At 36.9% G+C, this 23,152-nt stretch overlaps 2 protein-coding genes across 6 annotated transcripts in view; one reads left to right on the top strand and one right to left on the bottom strand.

Moving 5' to 3' along the window:
• MAGI3 (membrane associated guanylate kinase, WW and PDZ domain containing 3) overlaps positions 1–23,152 on the bottom strand; it is a 273,809-nt gene that overhangs the window by 98,736 nt on the left and 151,921 nt on the right. For 4 of the 5 annotated variants that reach the window (XM_032623693.1, XM_032623702.1, XM_032623721.1 and 1 more), the window contains exon 2: positions 7,870–7,986. In XM_032623693.1, the coding sequence (XP_032479584.1) occupies positions 7,870–7,986 (117 nt within the window). Of the gene's footprint in view, positions 1–7,869; positions 7,987–23,152 lie in introns of those variants that run through there. The other variant, XM_032623711.1, reaches the window with a different exon arrangement.
• On the top strand, positions 19,217–20,773 carry LOC116749417 (amidophosphoribosyltransferase-like). The gene is given in 3 exon segments (XM_032623755.1): positions 19,217–19,843; positions 19,845–19,880; positions 19,883–20,773. Coding segments are annotated over 3 exon segments (1,554 nt in total).

The raw sequence follows: 23,152 nt of genomic DNA, 5'->3' as shown, positions 1-23,152 counted from the left end.
TGTTAATGTTCCCTTATTTTAAGGTTTTCTGTTAGCAAATGGCTGTATCGGGTTGAGATCATTTAAAAGTGTTATTAAAATCTTGTTATATTAGTTTCTAATAATAATAAACCATTTGATTTTATATTGTCATTTTCTCTCTTTAACTGCTTGGTGCACTCAGGAGAATCCATCCCATACCTCAGTGTTTATAGCCATTATTACTGTTATGACGGTCAAGTGTAGCAGTCAGTTGGGTCCCAAGGTACTTGGCTCAGCTGGTACTTCATCACCATCAGCCACAGGTTATACTATGATTAAATTGTGATGCCACTTGTCACGAATTACCAGCAACCTACTTCCCACTGGAAGGAATCTGGCTCTGGGCTCAAGCCCAAGTACACAACCAAAACCAATCCTAAAATCCCTTCTTGGAGGGTTTGTCTCCTGGAACTACCACCAGTACCAATTCTGTATCAGCCAGGGTCCAAAGAGGAGCAAGAAACTAGATGGTAACTTGAACAAGGACAGCTTAATGTAAAGAACTATCAACTATTTATAAAGAATTAACTAAGAGGGAATAAAAGAGAACTCTAAAGAGTACCATCCTCGAAGAGATGCTCTCAAAGTCTGGGATTCAGACCTTGCTGGAGAAGGTGTGTAGCAGCCCACTGGATGGTAGAGAAGTTTACTGGGTTGCCTTGGGACAGGGCTGGTTCACAATCAGTAGGCTGAGGCTGGTGGGCAGGGAACTGTCTGCTGGAGTACCAATAAAATTCACCAACAAGCTGCCTTGAGTGGTAGGGATGATGTAGGGGGTGTTTTGGACTTACTAGAAAACCAGCTGGGACACTGGCTAGGCTTGCTAGAAACCCACTGGAAAACACTTACAAAGAGATATTGCTGAAATCTGGGAAGCCTGCTGGGGTCCCCACAGAACTCATCAGGAAACTGGGAGGAATTCAGCTGGTGCATTGGTGGAACTCATGAAGCCACCTATGAGGGTGTTCCTGAACTTGCTGCTGGGACTCCCCCCACCCCCACCCCTCCCCCTCATCCCCCTCCCCACACCTGCCCAGGTGCACTACTGAACTTGCCACTAGGTAGCTGACTGGTAGAGTGCTGCTAAAACTTACTGAGTATCTTTTTGCAGGCAGAAGCAAAAAGAAAAAGACACACTGGAACCAGGAAAAGAAGCCTCTTCTTTCTAGTATCGTTCCTGCACACTCTACGGAGGAAGCTTAACATTGTGTCAGGTGGTAAGGGAAAAATGTGACAGTATCTTAAGCAGGCAAAAAGAGCAGATTTGAAGCCAAGAGGCAGTGAGTAATAAACAGGCAGACTAGTGTTCTGAGAGATTCTATCATGAACTAGTGTTGGACTTTGTCAAATGTTTTTTCAGCACCTATTGAGAAGATCACATGTCTTTTCTAGTCTGTTACTATATTAATCTTCAAATGTTATACCAACCTTGCATTCCTCGGACAAATTCCATTTGGTCATAGTGTGTTATCTTTTTTCTCTATTGCTATATATTGATTTGCTAAAATATTTAAAAGATTTTGAGTCTGTGTTCATGAAAAATTTTGATCTAGTTTTTATCTCACTTTAGAATCAGGATAATGCTCAGATCAGAGTGAGGTTGGGAACTGTTGTAATTTTCAGAAAAGGTTATGTAGAATTGGCATTATTTCTTCTTTAAATATTTGGAACAATTCACCAGTACCATCTGGGCCTGAAGTTTTCCCTTTGGGCAAGTTACAAACTACAAATTTAATTTCTTTAATAGATAGAGGGCTGTTCAGTTCATCTAGTTTTTCTTGAGTGAGCATTGATAGTTTTTGTCTTCCAAGGAATTTATCCATTTCATCTGAGTTGTTGAGTTTATTGGTATAAAGTTGTTTAGCATATTCCTTATTATCCACTTAACATCTGTAGGATTTTCAGTGATGCCACCTTTCCCATTCTCAACATTGTTGTTTATCACTTTTATTAATCTGAAAGAAGCAGCTTTGGATTTCACAGATTTTTCTCTATCATTTCTCTTTTCTATTTTATTGATTTCTGCTCTTATCTTTATTATTTCCTTCCTGCTACTTAATTTGGGTTTACTTTGCTCTTCTTAGGGTAGAAATTTAGATCATTGATTGAGATCTTTATTATTTTCTAATATAAGTTTTTAATACTATAAATTTCCCTCTAAGTACTGCTCTAGCAACGTCCCACAAATTGATATGTTGTATTGATATGTGTGATACTGTGTAATTTTCCTTGTGGCTTATTCTTTCACTCACAAGTTAGTTAGAAGTGTGCTATTTAATTTCCAAATATTTGGAGATTTTCCAGTTATGTTTCTATAAATGATTTCTAATTTAATTCCATTATGATCAGAGAACATATTTTGTATGATTTAAATCCTCTTAAATTTACTGAGTCTTGTTTTATGGTCCAGAATATGGTCTATATTTGTAAATGTTCCACGTGCACTAGAAAAGAATGTATATCCTTATGTTATTGGGTAGTATGCTCTAACAAATAACAATTAGGTCAAGTTGGTTGAAAGTGTTATTCATGTTATAATCTTGTTGATTTTTTGCTTACTTTTTCTAAAGTGGGTATTGAAATCTTGAACTATAATTATGAAGTTTTTTCTATTTTCCTTTTAGTTCTCATTCTGGTATCATTTCCATTCCACCTAAAGAATTTCCTTTACTATTTCTTATAGTACAAGTCTGCTAGAGAAAAATTCCCTCATCCTTTTTTGTCTCAAAAATTTCTTTATTTCTCTTTATTTTTAAGGATATTTTTACTTTATATAGTTGGCATTTTTTCTTTCCAGCATCTTAAAGATGACATTTGACTGACTTCCAGTTTGTACTGTTTCTGTTAATAACTCTGCAGTCATTCTATATTCCCAGCATGTACCTCTTTTTCTGTCTGCCTTTCACATTTTCTCTTTATCACTGATTTTCCGCAATTAGATTATTATGTACGTTGATCTTTTTTTTTTTTTTTTAAAGGTTTCTTCTTCTTGGGGTTTGTTGAGATTCTTTGATCTATGGGTTTATAGTTTCCATTGAATTTGCAAATATTTCAATATTTCAAATATTTCCACTATTTCTTCAAATATTTTTTCTGCTTCCCCCACTTTGGCTTGATAGTGTGCCATAGGTCAGTATGAGCAGATCACAGTCCTGTTCTGCTTATAATCTAATGTCTGAAAACAGCTGTTATAGATATCTTGCCCAATTTCTGGTTGTTTATGATAAGACGGTAAATCCAGTACCAGTTAGTCCTTCGTTGCAAAGGTAGAAGTCTCTCTGTCTCTCTCACTATTTGGTTGCTTTTAAAAAGTTCACTGTTTTACTTTTTTTCCTCTCCATGTTTGTTTGATTAGTTTATATTGCTAAGTCTTCAAGTTCACTGATCTTTTCTTTTGCAGTTCCTAATCTGCTGTTAAGCCCATCCAGTGAATTTCTGAAGTTCCATTAAGTTCTTTTTAAAAGTATACATCTTGTTTTCTCTTTATTCTGTTCATATTGTCCTTTAAATCCTTGAGCATATTTACGATAACTTTAAAATTCTTGGTATGGTCATTATCTGTGTCCCTTCTGGTTTTTTTAAAATTATTATTCTTTTCTTTAATCAGCTCACTTTTCTCTTATGGGTCACATTTCCTTGTTTTTTTGTATGCCTAGTACTTTTTTATTAGACACTGGACATTGTGAATATTATGTTATTCAGTGTCCAGATTTTGTTGACTTCCTTTAAAGAGTGTGGATTATTCCCTTTTCCCCCCCTCCCTCCTTTCCTTTATTGTTACTAACAGTTAAGTTACATGCATATTCACTTGATCCTTTTGGGACTTTTTAAATTTAATTTTGTTAAAATGGGCCTCAAGGAGCTTAATCTATGGTCATTTTAACCCTACTAGTAAGCCATGACCCTTACGGGGTCTCTCCACTCAATCTGGTTAGAACTCAAATTTCTCTTGGTCCTGTATAAGCTCTGGTATTGTTACTCTTACAGCTCACAGAGAGTTCTCTGCCCTGCTATGTGAAGTCTCATCCTACACATTCTCAGCTTAGTATTCAGCAATAGACCCAAGGAGGCACCTATGCAGTTTGCCTGAACTCCTTTTCTTCATAGTTCTTTCCTCTCTGACACCCTGTCTTACAAATTCCAAACACCTCAGACTTCTTGAACTCATATTTCATATGTCCCCTCAACTCAGAGTCTGCTAAACTCTGCCTGGGCTCTTCCTTACTGTGCTGTAGCCTCAAAAGTGCCTCCAGGAAGAAAGCTGAGGAAATTACAGGACTCCTCTGTGTGCAGTCTCCTTTCCTCTTCTCTTAGGGGTCACAGTTGTGTTTTATCTATAGTGCAATGTCTGACAACAGTAGAAGTCTCTCTTTCTCTCTTATTAATTTTGTTGTTTAAATTGTCTCAGATTTTGTCAGTGGGCACCCCACCTAGGTGGCTTTTTTTCCTTTATGTTCTTCTGATATGTCCCCCAAATTTTTTAAGCATACTTTCTGATACAATTGGCTATTCCAAGTTCACCTTGTACTTTCCTTGCCCCAGACAGAGAATCAGAATTTTCTCCAGGAAGAACTGGCATCTTTTTTTTTAATTTATTTTTTTATAATTAATTTATTTTTATTTATGTATTTTTGGCTGCGTTAGGTCTTTGTTGCTGTGTATGGGCTTTCTCTAGTTGTGGCGAGCAGGGGCTACTCTTTGTTGTGGTGTGCAGGCTTCTCATTGTGGTGGCTTCTCTTGTTGCAGAGCATGGGCTCTAGGCACATGGGCTTCGGGAGTTGTGGCTCACAGGCTCTAGAGCGCAGGCTCAGTAGTTGTGGCACACAGGCTCAGTTGCTCCGCGGCATGTGGGTTCTTCCCGGACCAGGGCTTGAACCCGTGTCCCCTGCATTGGCTGGTGGATTCTTAACCACTGGACCACCAGGGAAGTCCCAATCTGGCATCTTTTAGTAAAGAATTACATTTAGAGACGAGATGTGACCATTCAGTTTGCTAACTGCTACTGATGCATCAGGGCTTCTAGATTCTTGGAAGTGTTCTGGGCAGTTCAATTTTAAGTTAGGAGTTCCTGTTAGGATCTGAAGTAGCTGTAGCTGTTTGGAAACTATGAATTAAAACAAATAAATCGTAGAGCTCCTTTCTAAGGCAAAACCTCACACTGGGGAGAAACTGCAAAACTAGGACAGTAGAGGTAAGTTAAAAAGAAGATCACGTAAAAGCGGCAGAGGGCAGCAAAAAGTACAAGTACATATTTTTATTACCTTGCTTTAACAAGGAGGGAGGGAGCTCTAGAGCTATGAAACTAAAAATGCTACCCTGAGACACCCCATGCAGGCAAAATACCAAGTTCCTTATAAGGGGATAAAAATCAGATTGTTTTCAGACTTTTTTAAGAGCAATGCTTTATGCCAGAAAACAATTAGATAATTAAGATAGTCTGGGAAAGAAATTATGAGCCAAAAATTTCATATCCATCCAAACAAACTTTAAAGTATAAAGGCCACAGAGAAACGGCTATAATGATCCTGTGAACCTTTCATGGAAATCTGGTAGACAACAAGCTTTAGACAACCAGAATTATTGAAGAAACAACAACATAAGGGTTGGTAGCTTGATTAAATATGTATCTACCCAAAGAATGGAGAATAAACGATGATTATAAAGGAGAGAGTACAATACATAATGGTTGCTTGCATTGCCAATATAGATACAGATCAAGCATCAAAAAAACGGTCAGAATGAGGAAAGCATATGCAAAGCAGAATGAGCTCGCTGATTACCTTATATGTGTTGGGAATAAAAAGATATTACTTCAAGTCAGATGATGGGAGAGGGAGAGGTAAGGAGGAAGAAGAAATGACTAGATAATTTTAATATTACTCATAGTAGGAACAAAAAAAAAGGGATGAGAAACACAGAGTATTATATAAAGGTACAGAGATAACCAGTAGAATAAAGATACAAATCTTCCTAAAAAGAGAGCTCAAATAAAATAGACTACATAGTGAAAGGCTTTTTATATAAAATACTTGTACATGGGTAAAATAGAAAAAAACATGACCAAACTGGGACTAAAGATATCAATCACATCAATAAATATAAAGTTTCACATTGGCTACAAAATAGAAAAACATGACAAAACTGAGACTAAAGATATCGATCTAATCAATAAATATATTTTCACACTGGCTACAAAGTTCAACACTATTTGTAAAACAAAGAGATTCAGAAAGATAAAAGAATAAAAAGATGGACAAAGATTTATCAGGCAAATGCAAAGAAAAGAAGGCAGGAATTGCAATTCTGAAATGTGACAAGGTAGATTTATGGGAGGAAATCATAGATAAGTAGTCAGATTTTAAAACAAATACTTTATACCATGTTAAGGAGTCTAGACTTGCAGTCAACAGGACGTTTTGAAGGATAAACTACAAATGGAAAAGAATCAGACGTGCACTTTAAAGATGGACTAGACTGAGGTGACACTGGAGTCAGGGGATACAGTTAGAATGGGGCAAGGGGCCACACACTGCTTGAGTACCTACTCTAGACCAAGTGGTTTACATTTATGTTCTCACTTTAATTCTAATAATGATATCAGGTGAGCCTTATGATTCCCATTTTATACATGGAGATTCTGAAGCTTAAGAAGATTAAGTAACCTGCCCAAGTAAACCAACTAGTAAAACGTCAGAATCAAGATTTTGAAGTCAGTTTTACTTAGCTCTTTGCAACTACATAATGCTACTTGTTGTTGTGGTGGTTGTTTTTTAAAATCCAAGTAAGAAAGAGTGAGGGTCTATGGTAGTGCAGAGAGATAGGTATGTAAGAAGCATAATCAGGAAGGTTTGGTGATGAACTGGACATTGTGTGAGATTAAATAACAAGAAAAAGAAATCAAGAATTCCAGAGGCCTTATAAAAGCTAGTATCCACAAGGAATTACAAATATACTGAAAAGTAAAACAAACCAGAATGTCCTTTTATTCCCTTTTATTGTTTACTGCTTTTATTCTTCCCCAGACCTACGCTAGTTAAACCAAGCATACATGATTTGTTGTGTGTTAAAAAAAACAATGAAAAGCCAAAACTATCATTACAACAACAATCAGGTCCTATGAAAACTATTAAGACTAGAAGAGATACACCAACATCTAGATAAAAATTCAAAGCGGATTACCACAAAGGTGGCACTGCATGCTTCCTCCTTTTTTCCTTTGGGGAAGAGGCAGATTTTAAAATTAGCAGTATCCTAATAATTAATAAAAAATATTTGTTCTCAGTGTACAGGCATTGAGAGCAAAATAGTCTTCTTACTGCATAGGCTTTAGAAATTGATTTATAGGAAAAACATCTAGTTAGCAACATGTACATTTATATTCTTAAAATCTTAAAGTCTAATGGCTTTTTAAAAAGTCAAAATATAGAATCTTCTAGTTTTTCTATTTTTAAAACAAAGCACTTAAAAGTCTTCTGAAGGGCCTCCCTGGTGGCGCAGTGGTTGAGAGTCCGCCTGCTGATGCAGGGGACATGGGTTCGTGCCCCCGTCCGGGGGGATCCCACATGCCGTGGAGTGGCTGAGCCCGTGAGCCATGGCCGCTGGGCCTGCGCGTCCGGAGCCTGTGCTCCGCAGCGGGAGAGGCCACAACAGTGAGAGACCCACGTACCGCAAAAAAAAAAAAAAAGTCTTCTGAAAATTTTTCTCTTTATCCAATTTTTGTTTCATTCCAATGCCCCAACTTAGTCTCCACAATTTCATATGAGATACTCTAGTGAATTATTTCTAGACATTTGATTAGTTAAATAAAGATATTTTGGCTGCATTTCTTTTATTCCATCTCATACTTACATGGAATAGTTCTCAAATAGAGATTATCTCTAATCACTTGCTGCAGTTTGTGGTCCACTGATCCTTTCTGAAACTGAAGACTCAGGTAATGTCGCAAATCTTTATTAATGACTTTGCCTACAAAAAAAACACACAAGACAAAACACATAACTGTTAGATCTCCAGTTAAATATCAATGCTAGTTAATGAATACCCTTAAACCATTTAGCCATAAATAGGAAAAAGAAATCAGAATATTTTATCCAAAACAAGATAACTGTACCAAACTATTATACGTACTATAATTAAAATACACAACTTTAAGATACAACGTAGGCATAATTTTACATGGAAGGAGAGGGAGGACATATAAGTCACAGAACATGACAAATATCCAATGACTTTAAATACGATCTATACCCTGGTAAGTGCCAAATTCTTATCACGTCTCTAACCCTGACCGATCTCCACCAGGCTCCAAACTCATCAAACTCTCTATATATTGCAGATATATTTGGAAGTCAAATAAGCACCTCAAATTTCAGATGACCAAAACAGAACTCTTAATTCTATCCTCTCCCATTATTTTCTTCTCCTCTCGTTCTTCCTGTCTTGGAAAATTACCACCACCAATCCAACAGAACAAACCCCAAACCTAGAAGTCATCCTCAATTTCTCCTTTTTACTTCTATCCCTCAACACAATTTATTAGCAACTTTTGTCAGTTCTACCTCCAAAACATATCCCATAACTGCCCACTTCCTTCCACTTCTACTGCCACCATCTAAGCTAAGCCACCATCATTTCTCGCCTGGAATTCTGTAACAGCCTTCTAATCGGTTTCCCTGCATCCATTCTTGGCTCCTTCCTGCTCCCACCATTCACAAAGAAGCCAGAATGAGATTTTTAAACATAAATCAGATAATCACTATTCTGTTTAGAGCCACAAATGACTTCTTGCTGCTCTTGGAATATAATTCAAACTTCTAAACAGGCCTTAAAAAGCCCTACATGTTTCAGCTCTGGCCATCTCTGACCCAAACTCACTCACCCTTCACCCTCTCAAACTACGTTCCACCCACACTGGCCATCTTTATCATCTCTAACAGACCAAATGGGTCCTACGCAAACCCTTCTGCCTATCACTAGATTGAACAGGCATTTTCCGTCCACTTGCTTGACTCCTAGATACAATGTGAGTAAATAGGAGTGAAAGGTTGTTTTTTCTTATTTGTGGGGAAAATGGGAGATTAAAAAGAGGGATATTAGGGGTCTCAAAGAATATTAAGCAGAAAAATAGAGGACTGCAGAAATCTGATTGCAGTGAATTTATAATAAGGGTTGAGCTTAAAATGAACATCAAAGCAATCCAAACACTTTTCATTAGACAAGGTTTCAGATAATTAGAAAAGAGCAATGCTAAATCAAAATAGATTATCTTATTGAATAAGAAATGAATAGTTGATTAAAATATACTCTTTATTTTATTTGAAACAGCATAGTTATGACCAGATTAGATAAATCAAAGGTTACTACAGATCAGTTCATTCTTTTAACTATTATTCTGTAACACAGCATTTCTAATCCCTCCTTTTGGTCTTTTCTCACATATATAAATAAACATAACCTATATGAGAGAGTATTAAAATAAGCAGGAAATCAGAGAGCTTCTAAAGTTTAGAGATAACATTCAGATCCTAAACTAATAAACATAAACCAAAAAGTCCCTGTTTTGCATTGTCAAAAATAGATGCTGAGGAAGGGGAGAATCTTGTGATCAAAGAAGAAAACCTGAAAGATATTTACAGGAATAACACAGAACAATGTGTGGTCCCAGAGGCTGCTTCTGCCAGGCACTTCGGGGCCCCACCAACCCAACACCAATTTAAATGGAATCATATTATTTCATTTTTTATTTATATTATGGAACTTGTTCATTGCTGGGTAGAAGAAAAACCCAATTCATAATTAATACTGTACAGTCTCATTGCTTAGTGAACAAAATCATACCCAATGAGTTCATTATGTATTTTAAGAATCAGATAAGGAGTGTTTCAAACGCATTGTAATAATCAGTATACAAAAGCTTTTGTGGACTGTTACATAGGTGCTCGAAAGTACTAAGCGATGCTTGCAGAAGTTTGGTTAGGGTTTTTGACTAGACCGAGAATGCATCATTTTTTTCTATTTGAAATAAGCTATATAGGCTCCACAAAAACCTGCTATCCAATGTATTTTCAAAATCAGTTTTAATCTGGATAAAGGCTAACGCCTGTTTTATTAAAGAAGACAATCTAAATCAACACTTTTTTAATTCAAGGTTTGTCAAATTTTTTAATTTGAAGCTTTACTATAAAATACGGCATAACTCACAGGGATAACTATACAATGCTAAAAACCCACACTGGATTTTAATCTATAAAAACAACAAGACAAAGCCATAATAAAAATCATAGATCACAAATTACTACATGAGGGGGGCTCTTTTAAGGGAAAATGAAGGTAAACAACTCAATTCCTGTTTCAAGGGCGCACGAGACCTTAAGACAGAGAATCATTAAAGCGGAAAGAATTAGATTTAAAGAATAACACCTAGATTTATCAGGACGGGAACTGCACTCTATCTTCACGCTCAACTTCTATGGGGATTCTGGATGCAATGCTGAGATGAACAGTTGCAAAGAAGAGGGTGAAGTACAATTTCATAAATGGGATATTTAAAGTGCGCAACTATTCAAAGAAATCATCACACTTTTCCGAGGCTGGGGACAAAATATTACAAATATCAATGAAATGTCAACTATAAAAGATTAACAAATTATATGGATTGGCATTCTTTAAGATTAATAATAATTAACGACAGAATATATTGGATACAGCAGTCATCATGGACTTCTTTGCTTCAAGAAACCAAAAACAACTTTCGTAAGGGGACAGAATATTATGCTTTCCACTTCAATGTGGTTCCAGGGAATTTATTTAAAAAAAAAAAAAAGTACAAATATCCTGAATAGGGAGATGGCTGTGGAATTACCAGAAGGCCAACAGAAACATTAGCTCACAGAGACACCACTGAGATTATCTATATTATTGAATTGTATATGAACTTCCAGCTTTTGCTTAAGGAGAGTCTCACAGAAACTTGACATTTCAAGAGTATGAAAACATCTACTTGGGGTTAATGCAGTTGTTAAACAAATAAGAAAAAAGATTCTTCATAATTGCATTCTTACCCAGCCAGCCTTTGTTTTTAAGTGTTAAGATTATTCTTTGACTTTTAAGTGATTTATAAATCGAGTTGATTTATGAAACTTAAAAAGAGATCTGTAAATCTTACATACACAGCTCAGGAGGGGAAAAGTCTATAACTGAAATCTCAATCATATGAATAAATTCAGACACTCAAGTTTCAATATACAAATCCTCAGTCAAAAGAACTCATAACTCAAATTCATGCTTTCTGAGTGTATGCCAATTAATATTCACTACCATTTCTCTTTAAGGAATCAGTATATAGAATCACTGGTTATTATTTAGGTAAACATTGTGGCATGCTGGCATAGGTGTGGTCATGCAAGCAGCTGTAAACCAACCGAATTGCCAACATTTCATTGTCTTTTCTGTAAGGGTAGTCTAGGAGACTTTGTCAACCACTTGCCAAAGTCAAGATATGACATGTCTTTACTATTGTCTAATCCAGTAGTAATTATACAATTGAAAAGAAGAAAAACATAAGGTCAGTTTGGCATGTCTTGTTCTTATACATTCACGTTGATTCATGGAGACCACCCCTTTCTTTTCTAAACACTTTCAATATTTTATTAGTTTTATCTTTTACAATCTCTTCCAATGTCGCAGTTTAAACTTAGGGAAGTGGATTTGCGTTTTTCTCAATCTATGCCTTTTTGGAAACTGCGACATTTGTCTTGCCTCAGTCTCCTGGTACTTCCCACATTCTCCACGATTTCACAAAGAATATTGACAATAACCCTGAGATCATACCTGAGAGTCCCTTTAACTCCTGGGGGGCAATTCAGCTGAGTCTTGAAAACTTAATTTCATTTAAAGTGAATAATACTCTTATGATCTTATCTTTTTAAAATTTAATTTCCCTCATTTGAGGTTGTTTGTTTTATCTTTTACTGTTGGAAAAGTAATTCTTCCAGTTCAAGACTATGGAAGCAAAGTAAGAATGGTACAGAACTGATTTCTGCCTGTAAACTGCTACCAATAACGTCTTCTCACAGTAAGTCTACCTCTTCCTTCTCACTGCTCTCGCTTCAAACACAACCTTAAAAGCTCTTTGAGCTCTATGAAGTATCTAAACTCCTTCTGAGCTTTAGCCGATAGTAAAGGAAATTCTTCAATGTTTATTTTTTACAGTCTACTTAGCACTGTACAAATGTGATTGCATTCCATCCAATTATCAATCACATACATCTTTTAAAAATCCTGAGCTGCTCAGAACATTCTTTGTACCCATAAGAATTTCGTCACATAACTTTTTTTTTAGAAATCTCTAGTCTTGGAACCACACCTATAGATGTCATAAACTTAAAAAAAAAAAATCTGTTTTCCTCAAAGGCAAAGTACAGGCATAATCACGTCCCACTTTTCTTCCTTACTATGATGACTGTAAATAGCCTGGTGAAGTTCCCCAGCAAACTGTTCAATCTAACTAGTTCAACACAACTGATGTTACTAACTAGTCATTTCCCATTAGACCTAGACTCAGAAGAGCATTGCATTTTATTGCTTCCTCTACATCCTGAGCTCCATGAAACTAGTGAAAAAGATATATATAAGCTTAACTCCAAACTGGCTCCTTGGTTCAAGGCAGGAGTTCCCTAAGACAAAATAAACCAAACTGCAGTCCACTTGTTTGTGAAACTGTAAATGGTATTTGAACAAGGCTTTTCTAGATAATCAGTATCTACACATTTCAAAGTAAAATATATTCTATGGCACAAAAGTTATTTAACATATCTTATACAGTTGTTAAACATAAAAGTTTGTCAGCTATCTTAGGACCAAGGTCATGGTTTGTTTTTACAGATTTAGTCCCAGGATCTAGCACACAGAACAAATGAGTCAGCTTAATTTTGTATCTTTAATTGTTCTTTTCACCCTCTACATCATCTAATGCAGGAAATTTTAGAATACTCACTTAACTGATACAGTATTCTTTGTATATACAAAACTATATATATATATATATATATATATTTTTTTTTTTTTTTTTTTTTTTTGCGGTACGCGGGCCTCTCACTGTTGTGGCCTCTCCCGTTGCGGAGCACAGGCTCCGGACGCACAGGCTCAGCGGCCATGGCTCACGGGCTCAGCCACTCCACGGCATGTGGGATCTTCCCGGACCGGGACACGAACCCGTGTCCCCTGCATCGGCAGGCGGACTCTCAACCACTGCACCACCAGGGAAGCCCTATACAAAACTTTATTTTAAACTGTTCCTTAAACAATGAAATTAACTTTATTTGGACTCTGTCAAAATGCTACAGTAAATTCTTCATTGACACAGCAAGCTCTACGTCTTTAAAAGTAAGTTTTAATTACAGCTTTTATGCCAATTCCTCAAATTCTGTTCATCAGAACACTGATGACTAGGACTGCTATTTTATAATAATAATTATTATATTGTACATATATGCTATATGTTTTCACTCATTTCTCATGAAAACCTTTAAGGTAGATATTATTATTCCCATTTTCTAGGTAAGGAGCTGAGGTATAGAGAGGTTAAGTAACTCGGCCAAGGTTGTATCACTGAAAGTAGCAGACCTGGGATCTGAACCCAGTTAATCCGGCTCCAGAACCTGCACTAAGCACTGTACTAGAATACCTCCCTCTCTTCTTCCCTCCTTCCCTCCCTCCTTTCCATGAATTTCTTCTCTTGCTTAAGCTTACAAGAAAACAAGCTTAGAACACCATCTTTCATAAGAGCCCACCCTTCTATGAAAGTTACGTCTATCGTGTAAAAAAAGATGTACTGAGTCCTGAATAGTAGGCTCTTGCGGGTAAAGCAGTGAATGAGAGTGCACCCAACTGAACTAAAAGTCTCACAGGGAAGATGAACACTGAGAAAGAAATTTCAAACTCGAGAGCATTATGAAAGAGAAGCATAGAGCACTGTGGGAATCTATAATCTGGATCCTAAGTCTAGGGAGTCTAGGAAGCCGTCACTGAGTAATCACACTGGAGCTGAAACCTGAAGGATAAATAGAAGCCAACTAGACAAAAAAAAAAAAAAAAGGTGGGGGGATTGGTAGAGGGAGTGGTACATGCGAAGGCACTTACTTGAGGTGGGAAAGAACACAGTGCTGACAGGAACTGAGAGAAATCCAGTATAGCTGGTTCTTAGGAAGTGAGGAAGAGTTCACACAAGCTGAGACAAGAGTTCCAAGGGCCAGTGGGTTGAGTAGAACCTTGTGACAATAATTTAAAAGAACTTCAACTAACTCAGGTATGACACCAAGGACCTCCATAATTGCTATAAGCTAGCAACTATGGATATATTCTTACTGGTCACATCTATATTTCATATTTGTGTTCAAATGCCACCTTGTTATTTCTATTCAGTCTTTTATCTGTAAGAGGATATTCAAGGTGTAAGAGGATATTCAAGGTTATAAACTTAGACAACCCCTATCAACATAACTCTTTAAGTGTTCCACTCTCATTATAGGCAAGTGGAACCTAATGAATTTTTTAAATAATTTATATAACTAGATTCTTATTCTGTCCCAAATTTGAAAAGCGCTAAATCTTCTGGAATCTCTTGAGCCACTTAGTGTTTAAAACTGGCCAGTTTTCAGTATTCTTCTGAGTTACAGTGTGAAGAAACACAGACTGAAGCGATCAAGCGGTGTTGCTGTCTTCCGCAGAATCCTGCTGCCACCTCACCAGTCAGGAGAAAGTCTCCTGCTAACAGAGGTCACGTTCTTTTTTTTTTTTTCCCCTCAGGCTTTTAAGATATTATTGACATAAAATATACACATAAGTTTAAGCTATGCATGCAATGATTTGATACATGTATATATTGTTAAACAATTACCATAGTTAAGGTCAGTTTGTAACCCCATCCTTTCACATAATTACCATTTTATGTATGTGTGGAGATAGCACTTAAGACCTACTCTAACATCTTTCATGTATATAATCTGGTATGACAGTCATCACGCTGTACATTAAAACCCCAGAACTCATCCACCTTAGAGCTGTATGTTTGTACCCTTTGACCAACATCTCCCCATTTCCCCCACACCTAGCCCCTGAAGAAAATGCACCATTCTGCTCTTTATTTCTATGAGAATATGAGTTTCTATTTCTATCTCTATTACATTCCACATGTAAATGAGAAGATACAGTATTTGTCTTTGTCTGCTGGAGGTCACATTCTTTGTCTCTATTACAAATTAGGGAGTAGTACAGATTAAAATGAGTGTCCATTCTCCACTGACTCCTAGAAGCAGCTATCATAAACACATTGGTCAGATTTCATCTACTGCCCTGGGTCCTACATCACTGGCAGTTTAAGGCCAAGTCTGCTGCTGCACATCTGGTCCTTTCCCAGCACACCCTAGAAATGTTTTCTCCCTCCCTCCTTTCTCTCCGTCCTTTCTTCCTTCCCTCCCTTCCTTGATTATTATTTTTAATGCATTTACCATCAGAAGAACTGGAAGCATAGATAAAGTAAGAACTCTTTGGTCTGGGTAATCTGAAAAATCCCTGAACTACACCAAACTAAATATACCCATCCCTAAAAGCCTAACACTGTTTACTACATGTAGAATTCAGTATTAATGCAGCATTGAAATTGCTTCATTATATTCAAATTATGTGTAAATAAAACCCATTTTGAAAGTTTTTTATGGTTTTTATTTGCTTAAATAAAGCAAGTATTTCTGTGTAGAATGTATTTGCAAGTAACAATCATTTCTCTAAAAAAATCTGATGCGTGGCCAGGAATTCAAGTTATAAATATTATAAAAAGTTGGTGCCCCAGAGAATGCTGTTGTATCTATATTTGTTCTTACTTCTGAGGCAACTACCCCAGTCCTGCTAACACCCTGCCCTACCCTCTAACCTCCACACCCAACTCTTTCCCCTGCTGGTTTCAGTTTTGTGTCTACTCCACCTGGAGACCCACAGTGTTATATACACATAAATACTGTTAGGGCAAAAGGCCTGCACATTGACCACCTGTTCACCTGCTCTTTGAAGCCAACACCCAGGCAGAACTCTGAAGTCCACATTAAGGAACTTCTGTTTTCATCTCTCCTCCCAGCTCGTTCTTACTACAAACAATGAGGTACATGTTGGCCTCCCTCACTGGATCTTAAGCCTGTGTGAAGCCAGGAACTATGGTTCGTTCATCTCTGTATCTACCCTCCAAAATACCTAGCACAGCTCTGAGTAAACACTCTCTTAAACACACCAAAATGATACCTGATAATGTGATTGCTATACTGACAGTTTTAAATGGAATTCATCTCCGACAAACACTTTTACTGTAATCGTCACAGAAATCCCTTCATTAAACAGCACTGTTAAAAGTAAGTTTTGATTATAACAATGTGGTCAAACGCTCACAAGGTATTTTAAGTGAAAAAAGCAGGTCACAAAACAGAATATTCAGTGTGACCCCCAAATTGTAACATACCTGAGGATATGCAAATTTTTAAAATGTAAGAGTCATACATAAACTCATACTTAAACATTAGCAATACTTAAAACATTATTGCAGGTATAATTATTGGGTGATTTAAAAAAACTTTTATCTTCATGGTTTTTGTATTTTCAAATTTTCTATAGTGATCATCTATTACTATAATGAGAAAAAACTTTTAACAACTAGAAACCACATTTTCAAAACCTTTGCCCTTCAAAGGTCATTCGTGGAAAAGGAAGCCTGACCCAGTGGAGCATTATGACAAAAAACTTGCAAAAGTTCTATGTAAAAGCTGATACTATTTGTCTAGGCTTTCCTTTAATCATTTGTTTTTAATAAGTAGTATTTTCCCCATACCGAGGTTAAATTCCAACCATTTTGCTTTTAACTGAAACTCTCAATTGATAAATAAGCTATAGAATATTAAAATCTACATTTGAAAAGTAAGATGAAAATCACAATTCTAGAAAAGACACAACAAAATCACCACAATTTTCCCTTTAAAAGTCATACATCAGAAAGAGCAAAGTAAGATGAACCTTCCTAGCAGAAAACAGTAGAAAAAATAAGAAATCATCAAAAGTGGGTCTTTTTCTTTACAAAGCTTTTATTTGATGGGATCATGTAGATTTAGTTCTTAAAAACAGTTTTTCTAAAATGCTATCCTGAGTCTATTTACAATTTTTTCTTTGTGGCACTCACATCAGGAATCATTAGCAAACCTGTCAGAATGCCAGACAACCAGTGCTGGATGGCACACCGAAATCTGAATCATAGTATTAATGCTTCATCCTTTTGACAAGAGGGTCTATTGTGCCTTGTCATTTTCCCTGAAAACAGAAAACTGGGTTTTCTGCAAATCAAAGTTATATGCTTCAGCAGAATGTCCAGGACTTGAGGTCGAAGATCTGTTACTGATATTTCATTGTAGCAGCTAATAAAAAGATAGCTGAAAGGGAATACAGATGTGCTTGATTAGAAGTCTGAGTGGAAAAAAAAATGACTATTACAGAATTCAGACTGCATTTTAAGATGCATCATTATGTAAATAATCTCAACCTCTAGGTTCAGGCAGTAGGCTGATATAATTAACCACTATTAAAAAAGGAAGTTAATAGCTTCTTTTTCTCTGATATCTTTTAAAAATAGAAATTTATCCCAAGCCTTAGAAATTTTCCAAAGTAGATAGTTTAAAGGTCCTAAAAACTATATTACACATCAAAACTGATCTGACTCCAGGGAGAGTCAACATTCGTTAAAAAATAATTTGTTATTTCCCATCTTCATTTCTAATCTCTATGTTTCATCAGGAACATATTTAAAAGGATTTCTTTATCATCCTTACAAAAAATGTCAAAATTTCAAAGAAACATTTTTAGAGATAAATGGCCATTTCTATGTATATCCTCCTATTCAGATTCCTCCACTAAAAACCATTTCCCTCCCGACTCACCTCAACTATAAGTCTGAGTGAATCAGGACCTTTCAGAAAATGTCAACATAAATGAAAGTGTCAGAAGATCTCCAGTCTCCCATTTCCCATTAAAGGGTCTTAACAAACAAAAGAATACCAGCAAAACAGAAAAACAGAAAAAAAAAAGAGGGAGGGCAGGGAAGAAAGAGGGATGGGAGGGAGGAAGGGTGAGATGGAAGGAAGGAAGGGAGGGAGGGAGGGAGAGGGAGGGAGGGAGGGAGGGAGGGAGGGAGGGAGGGAGGGAAGAAGGAAGGAATCTGTACCCCTAAACTAAACCAATAGCAAGGAAAGAATCTATTTCAAAAGACAATGGGAATTTCTATAAATTCCAATATCAATTAGTGAGAACTAAGAAACTGCAAAGTAAGAACCACAATCAAGGGTACCAAATGGTCTTACTAGCTTGATAGTCTGAATTTAGGTTTAAGAACTGAAAGGGAGTCTTCTGGGCAACATGACAATATAAGTCACTTTTACAAAAGGCTCTCTAATACAGAACAAAATGAGGAGAAATAATCAAAAATAGAAGGAAAAAAAGAGTTAATCTCTGTCCATTCAAATATCAACTCCAAAGAATACAAAACAATTTAGACTACACTAAGAAAATGCCCGAAACTGACATACAACACCCTAGCTCATAAGCATAGCACATTTTGCAGACTCTGAGTACAAAATATTGATACATGTTGAATGTATATGTTGATCTACAAAACAAAAGGTATATAAGTTGCTGTTCCCAATCCCTAGGAGAGGAGATAGAAGCGTTCAGACAGAAATAGTGACAAAACTCCCAAAAAGTAGCTGCCTTTGGCACTAACCCCCTACACCTCCTCGGACATCAGAAAAACTAAACAGAGGCTATATGCCTCTACATCAAGCTGGAGAGTTTATGCGCTAATGGTAACAGTAAGTGGTACCCAGGTAAATAGGAAAAGTAGTCAAGAAAGAGCATTAATGAGTTTAAGCAAGGTAACAAAATTAGACTGGCATATTAAAAAGTTAACGTCTCTGTGTGTAGAATAAACAGAGGAGGGAGCCAAGAATAGCTATGGGCATGTAGTTAAAATGTGAGGGCCGGGTCGAGCCGCTGGTTAGGAAGCAGCTGCAGCTGGCCCATGCTTCTGAGGCTTACAGGCCGAACGAACAACTGGTTGGTGCTTAGACCCCTGCTGCAGCGGCGGATCCCTCCACGTGCTTTCGGCGGTGACATGGAGCTGGAGGAGTTGGGGATCCGAGAGGAACGTGGCATGTTCGGATGCATCGCCTCAGGAGAGTGGCCCACGCAGCTAGATGTGCCGCATGTGATCACTCTGGGACTCGTGGGGCTGCAGCACTGGGGTCAGGAGAGTGCTGGTATTGTGACCAGTGATGGGAATTCGATACCAACATTCAAAACACACAAGGGAATGGGTCTTGTAAATCACGTCTTTACTGAAGACAATTTGAAGAAATTATATACTTCAAATCTTGGAATTGGACACACGAGGTACGCCACTACAGGAAACTGTGAATTAGAAAATTGCCCGCCCTTTGTTGTTGAAACACTTCATGGGAAAATAGCTGTGGCGCATAATGGCGAATTGGTAAATGCTGCTGGCTTAAGGAAAAAGCTTCTGCGTCACGGTATTGGTCTGTCAACAAGTTCTGATAGCGAAATGATCACCCAGTTACTGGAGTATACCCCTCCCCAGGAACAAGATGACACCCCAGACTGGGTGGCAAGGATTAAAAACTTAATGAAGGAAGCACCCACGGCATACTCTCTTATTATAATGCACAGAGATGTGATTTATGCAGTACGAGATCATTATGGAAATCGTCCTCTGTGCATTGGTTGTTCTTATTCCTGTATCTGATATAAATGACAAAGAAAAAAAAAATCTTCAGAAACAGAAGGATGGGTGGTGTCTTCAGAATCTTGTAGCTTTTTATCTATTGGTGCAAGATATTACCGTGAAATCTTGCCTGGAGAAATTGTGGAAATATCCAGACATAATTTCCAAACTCTTGATATTATACCAAGGTCTGAAGGAAACCCAATGGCTTTCTGTATCTTTGAATATGTTTATTTTGCAGGACCAGATAGTATATTTGAAGACCAAATGGTTTACACAGTAAGATACCATTGTGGTCTGCAGCTAGCAATTGAAGCCCCTGTGGATGCGGATTTACTTAGCACTGTCCCGGAATCTGCTACGCCTGCTGCCCTTGGTTATGCAGCAAAGGGTGGGCTTCCGTATGTGGAGGTGCTATGTAAAAACCGGTATGTAGGAAGAACATTCATTCAGCCAAACATGAGGTTAAGACAACTTGGTGTTGCGAAAAAATTTGGAGTATTGTCAGACAACTTTAAAGGCAAAAGAATTGTTCTTGTAGATGATTCAATTGTGAGAGGCAATACCATTTCACCCATAATCAAATTGCTCAAAGAATCTGGTGCAAAAGCGGTACACATTCGCGTAGCTTCACCACCAATTAGATATCCATGCTTCATGCGAATAAACATACCAACAGAAGAAGAGCTTATTGCCAATAAACCAGAATTTGAGCATATCTCAGATCATCTAGGAGCAAACAGTGCTGTGTATCTGTCAGTAGAAGAACTGGTTTCATCTGTACAAGAAGGGATAACATTTAAAAAACAGAAAGTGAAAAGGCAAGATATTATGGTTCGAGAAAATGGGAATGGTCTGGAATGTTTTGAAAAGAACGATCATTGTACAGCTTGTCTGACTGGAAAATACCCTGTGGAACTGGAATGGTAGGTGCTAGGGGCAGACACGATGTTTCAAAACACAAAGTTAGTGGAGAAGTTATAGTGGTTACACCTCCATTTACTGTTAGTACAGTGTGAAATGCCACATGCTTGTGTTATAAGTTTTGAGATTTTTTTCTGAAAAGGGTACCAAAGTGCTATGATTTCTTTAGTAATCCTAGATAAATATTTTGGTATTATCTAGGAACTTGGATGATCCTTTCAGTTTTATTTAGTAGTTCAGTACTTTTATTTTTAGAAATCATATACATTTAACTTCAGATCATCAACAGTAATGCAACAAATCGGTACATTTCTGTTTAAGAGAGGATTGCCAGGTACTCTACTCTCCCACAGGTTCTTAGAGAATTTTGTGGAATGTTTGAGAGTTATGGAAATTCAGTTATGGAATATTTTCATAATTGAACCTTGCTAATTACATATAATACAACAATATGTCGTATTCTTTTTTTTTTTTGCTCAAGCATTGGCTAGCCTTTTTCACCTGGTCAGAGAAGGCAGGAGGTCAGTGGCATTTGCCAGGTCCATGCTTTAAAGAGTTTGCAAGAGGTTAGACTAAGGTGTTGTGATGCAAACAGGACATGTGAGTTAAGTATAACATTTCATGCAAACCTTGAATCCATTATATCCCAAAGTTACCTAGCATCAAGAGTTCTCTTTAAAAAAACAAAAGACAGAAGAAACACCTTTTTGTGCCTCACTTTCCCCACCTGTGCAATGAGGTGCTTATATTACTAAATTAAATAACTTGCAGCAGTTATTTTGGTGGTTAGAGCCATCATTCCACCCCTCAGTTTTAAGACAGTTCATGATTATTAGCTTTTGACATGTTGGCCATTGGTCTGCAATTGAGATTTCAAGAGGGAGACATACAGCAGTAATTTGCAACCTATCTTTGAGATGCTCTGAGAATGACTGTAAAAACATGGCTGTGCAAAATATTTTCCTACATTTGACTAGAAAGTATGATCCATACTACGTACTGCCCTTATAGTAGAAGCCCAGCAAGTAACCTGGTACATTTGAGGTAAAAAAATAATTTTTTAGATTCTAACAAACCTTTTATCCTTAATTTGATTATACGCTTTTTTAATGAAGTGCTTGATCACTTGCAAATATACTGTGTATGCAATGAGATGATCAAGTAGAAACATTGTAGGGGCCAATTTTACGGAACAAGGAGACAACAACTTTTTTCACTTAGCATGCTCATCTAATTCCGAGCATCAACGTATCACTTTTTCTACTTTGTTTTATTGGTATCTAATGAATGAGATTTTTTTAAAGATTTTTGTTTGTTTGTTTGTTTTTTAACATCTGAGATTTAAAACTTTAAAATGACTTGCCCTCAACCCTTGTTTATGTAAGATTTTTAAAACATAGAAGTGTTTGTTTCTGTGTTATTACCATGATTTGGTGTACCTAGTGTCCAAATCCACCTATAATTGTAATATTTATTAATAACCATAATATTTTGTCTTCATTTGGTATTTAGTCTCATGTGTTGTATCATGGCAGGCCAAGAGAAAATGTTGACAGCTCTTTAAGCCCATGTGCGGAAGGCAGCAGTGGGTCAGATAACCCTGTAGTGGTACCACAAGCAAACTGGCATCTGAATAAAGCCCTGGGACCATTTGTGTGTATAGCCTCTTGCCTTAAATGTATTCCTCATGGCAGCATATGGAGGAGGCAAGACATTATGGGTCAGTTTTGAACCAGCCTTACTTTGATTTTTTTAAAAACAAGAGACTCAGGGAAAGTACTAAACCAAAATCTCTGATTTGACTTTCGTGTTTTCCATAGTTTTTATTTTGTTTTATTGAGATGCTTTTATAAAGGAAAATGGTACTGTGACAGTTTGGTAATTCTACAAATTTCTTACTCTTTCTCCATCATGGCCTTTTATTTCACAAGTTTCTGAAGTGTGAACTACAATTTTATACCAGTGTAATCTCAAATGTTGTTTAACTGCTTTAAATTTTTATAGGTATTGTAAACTGCAGAGCAAATGAGAAATGTGTTTTCACAGGATCTATATTGTGAACTAAACTAAGCCTACTTTTTGTGACTTCCTTGTGATGCGTTGGTGACAAATATATGTAATGAGTACATTTAAAAAAAAAAAAGTGAGGGCCACTGTCCAGGTGAGAGATGATTTAGATCAGTAGATCAGTAATGGGAACGGAGGAGCAGATGGATTTGAGATTCACTGTATATGCCCATATATAAGTAAAGTTTTTCAATACCAAACACTGTCCTTACAAGAGGAAGTTGTCTTATATTTGAACCTTACAAAGTCTCAGATTACAAAATGATTTATAAGTTATTTTATTTTGAAAAAATACAAAGTACTGTCTGGAAGAAAGCA

The sequence above is a fragment of the Phocoena sinus genome, chromosome 1, assembly GCF_008692025.1.
Source record: "Phocoena sinus isolate mPhoSin1 chromosome 1, mPhoSin1.pri, whole genome shotgun sequence".
Classification (NCBI taxonomy): Eukaryota; Metazoa; Chordata; class Mammalia; order Artiodactyla; family Phocoenidae; genus Phocoena; species Phocoena sinus.
Note: the sequence above shows the minus strand (reverse complement) of the source record. Positions and strands in the feature narration are given on the sequence as shown.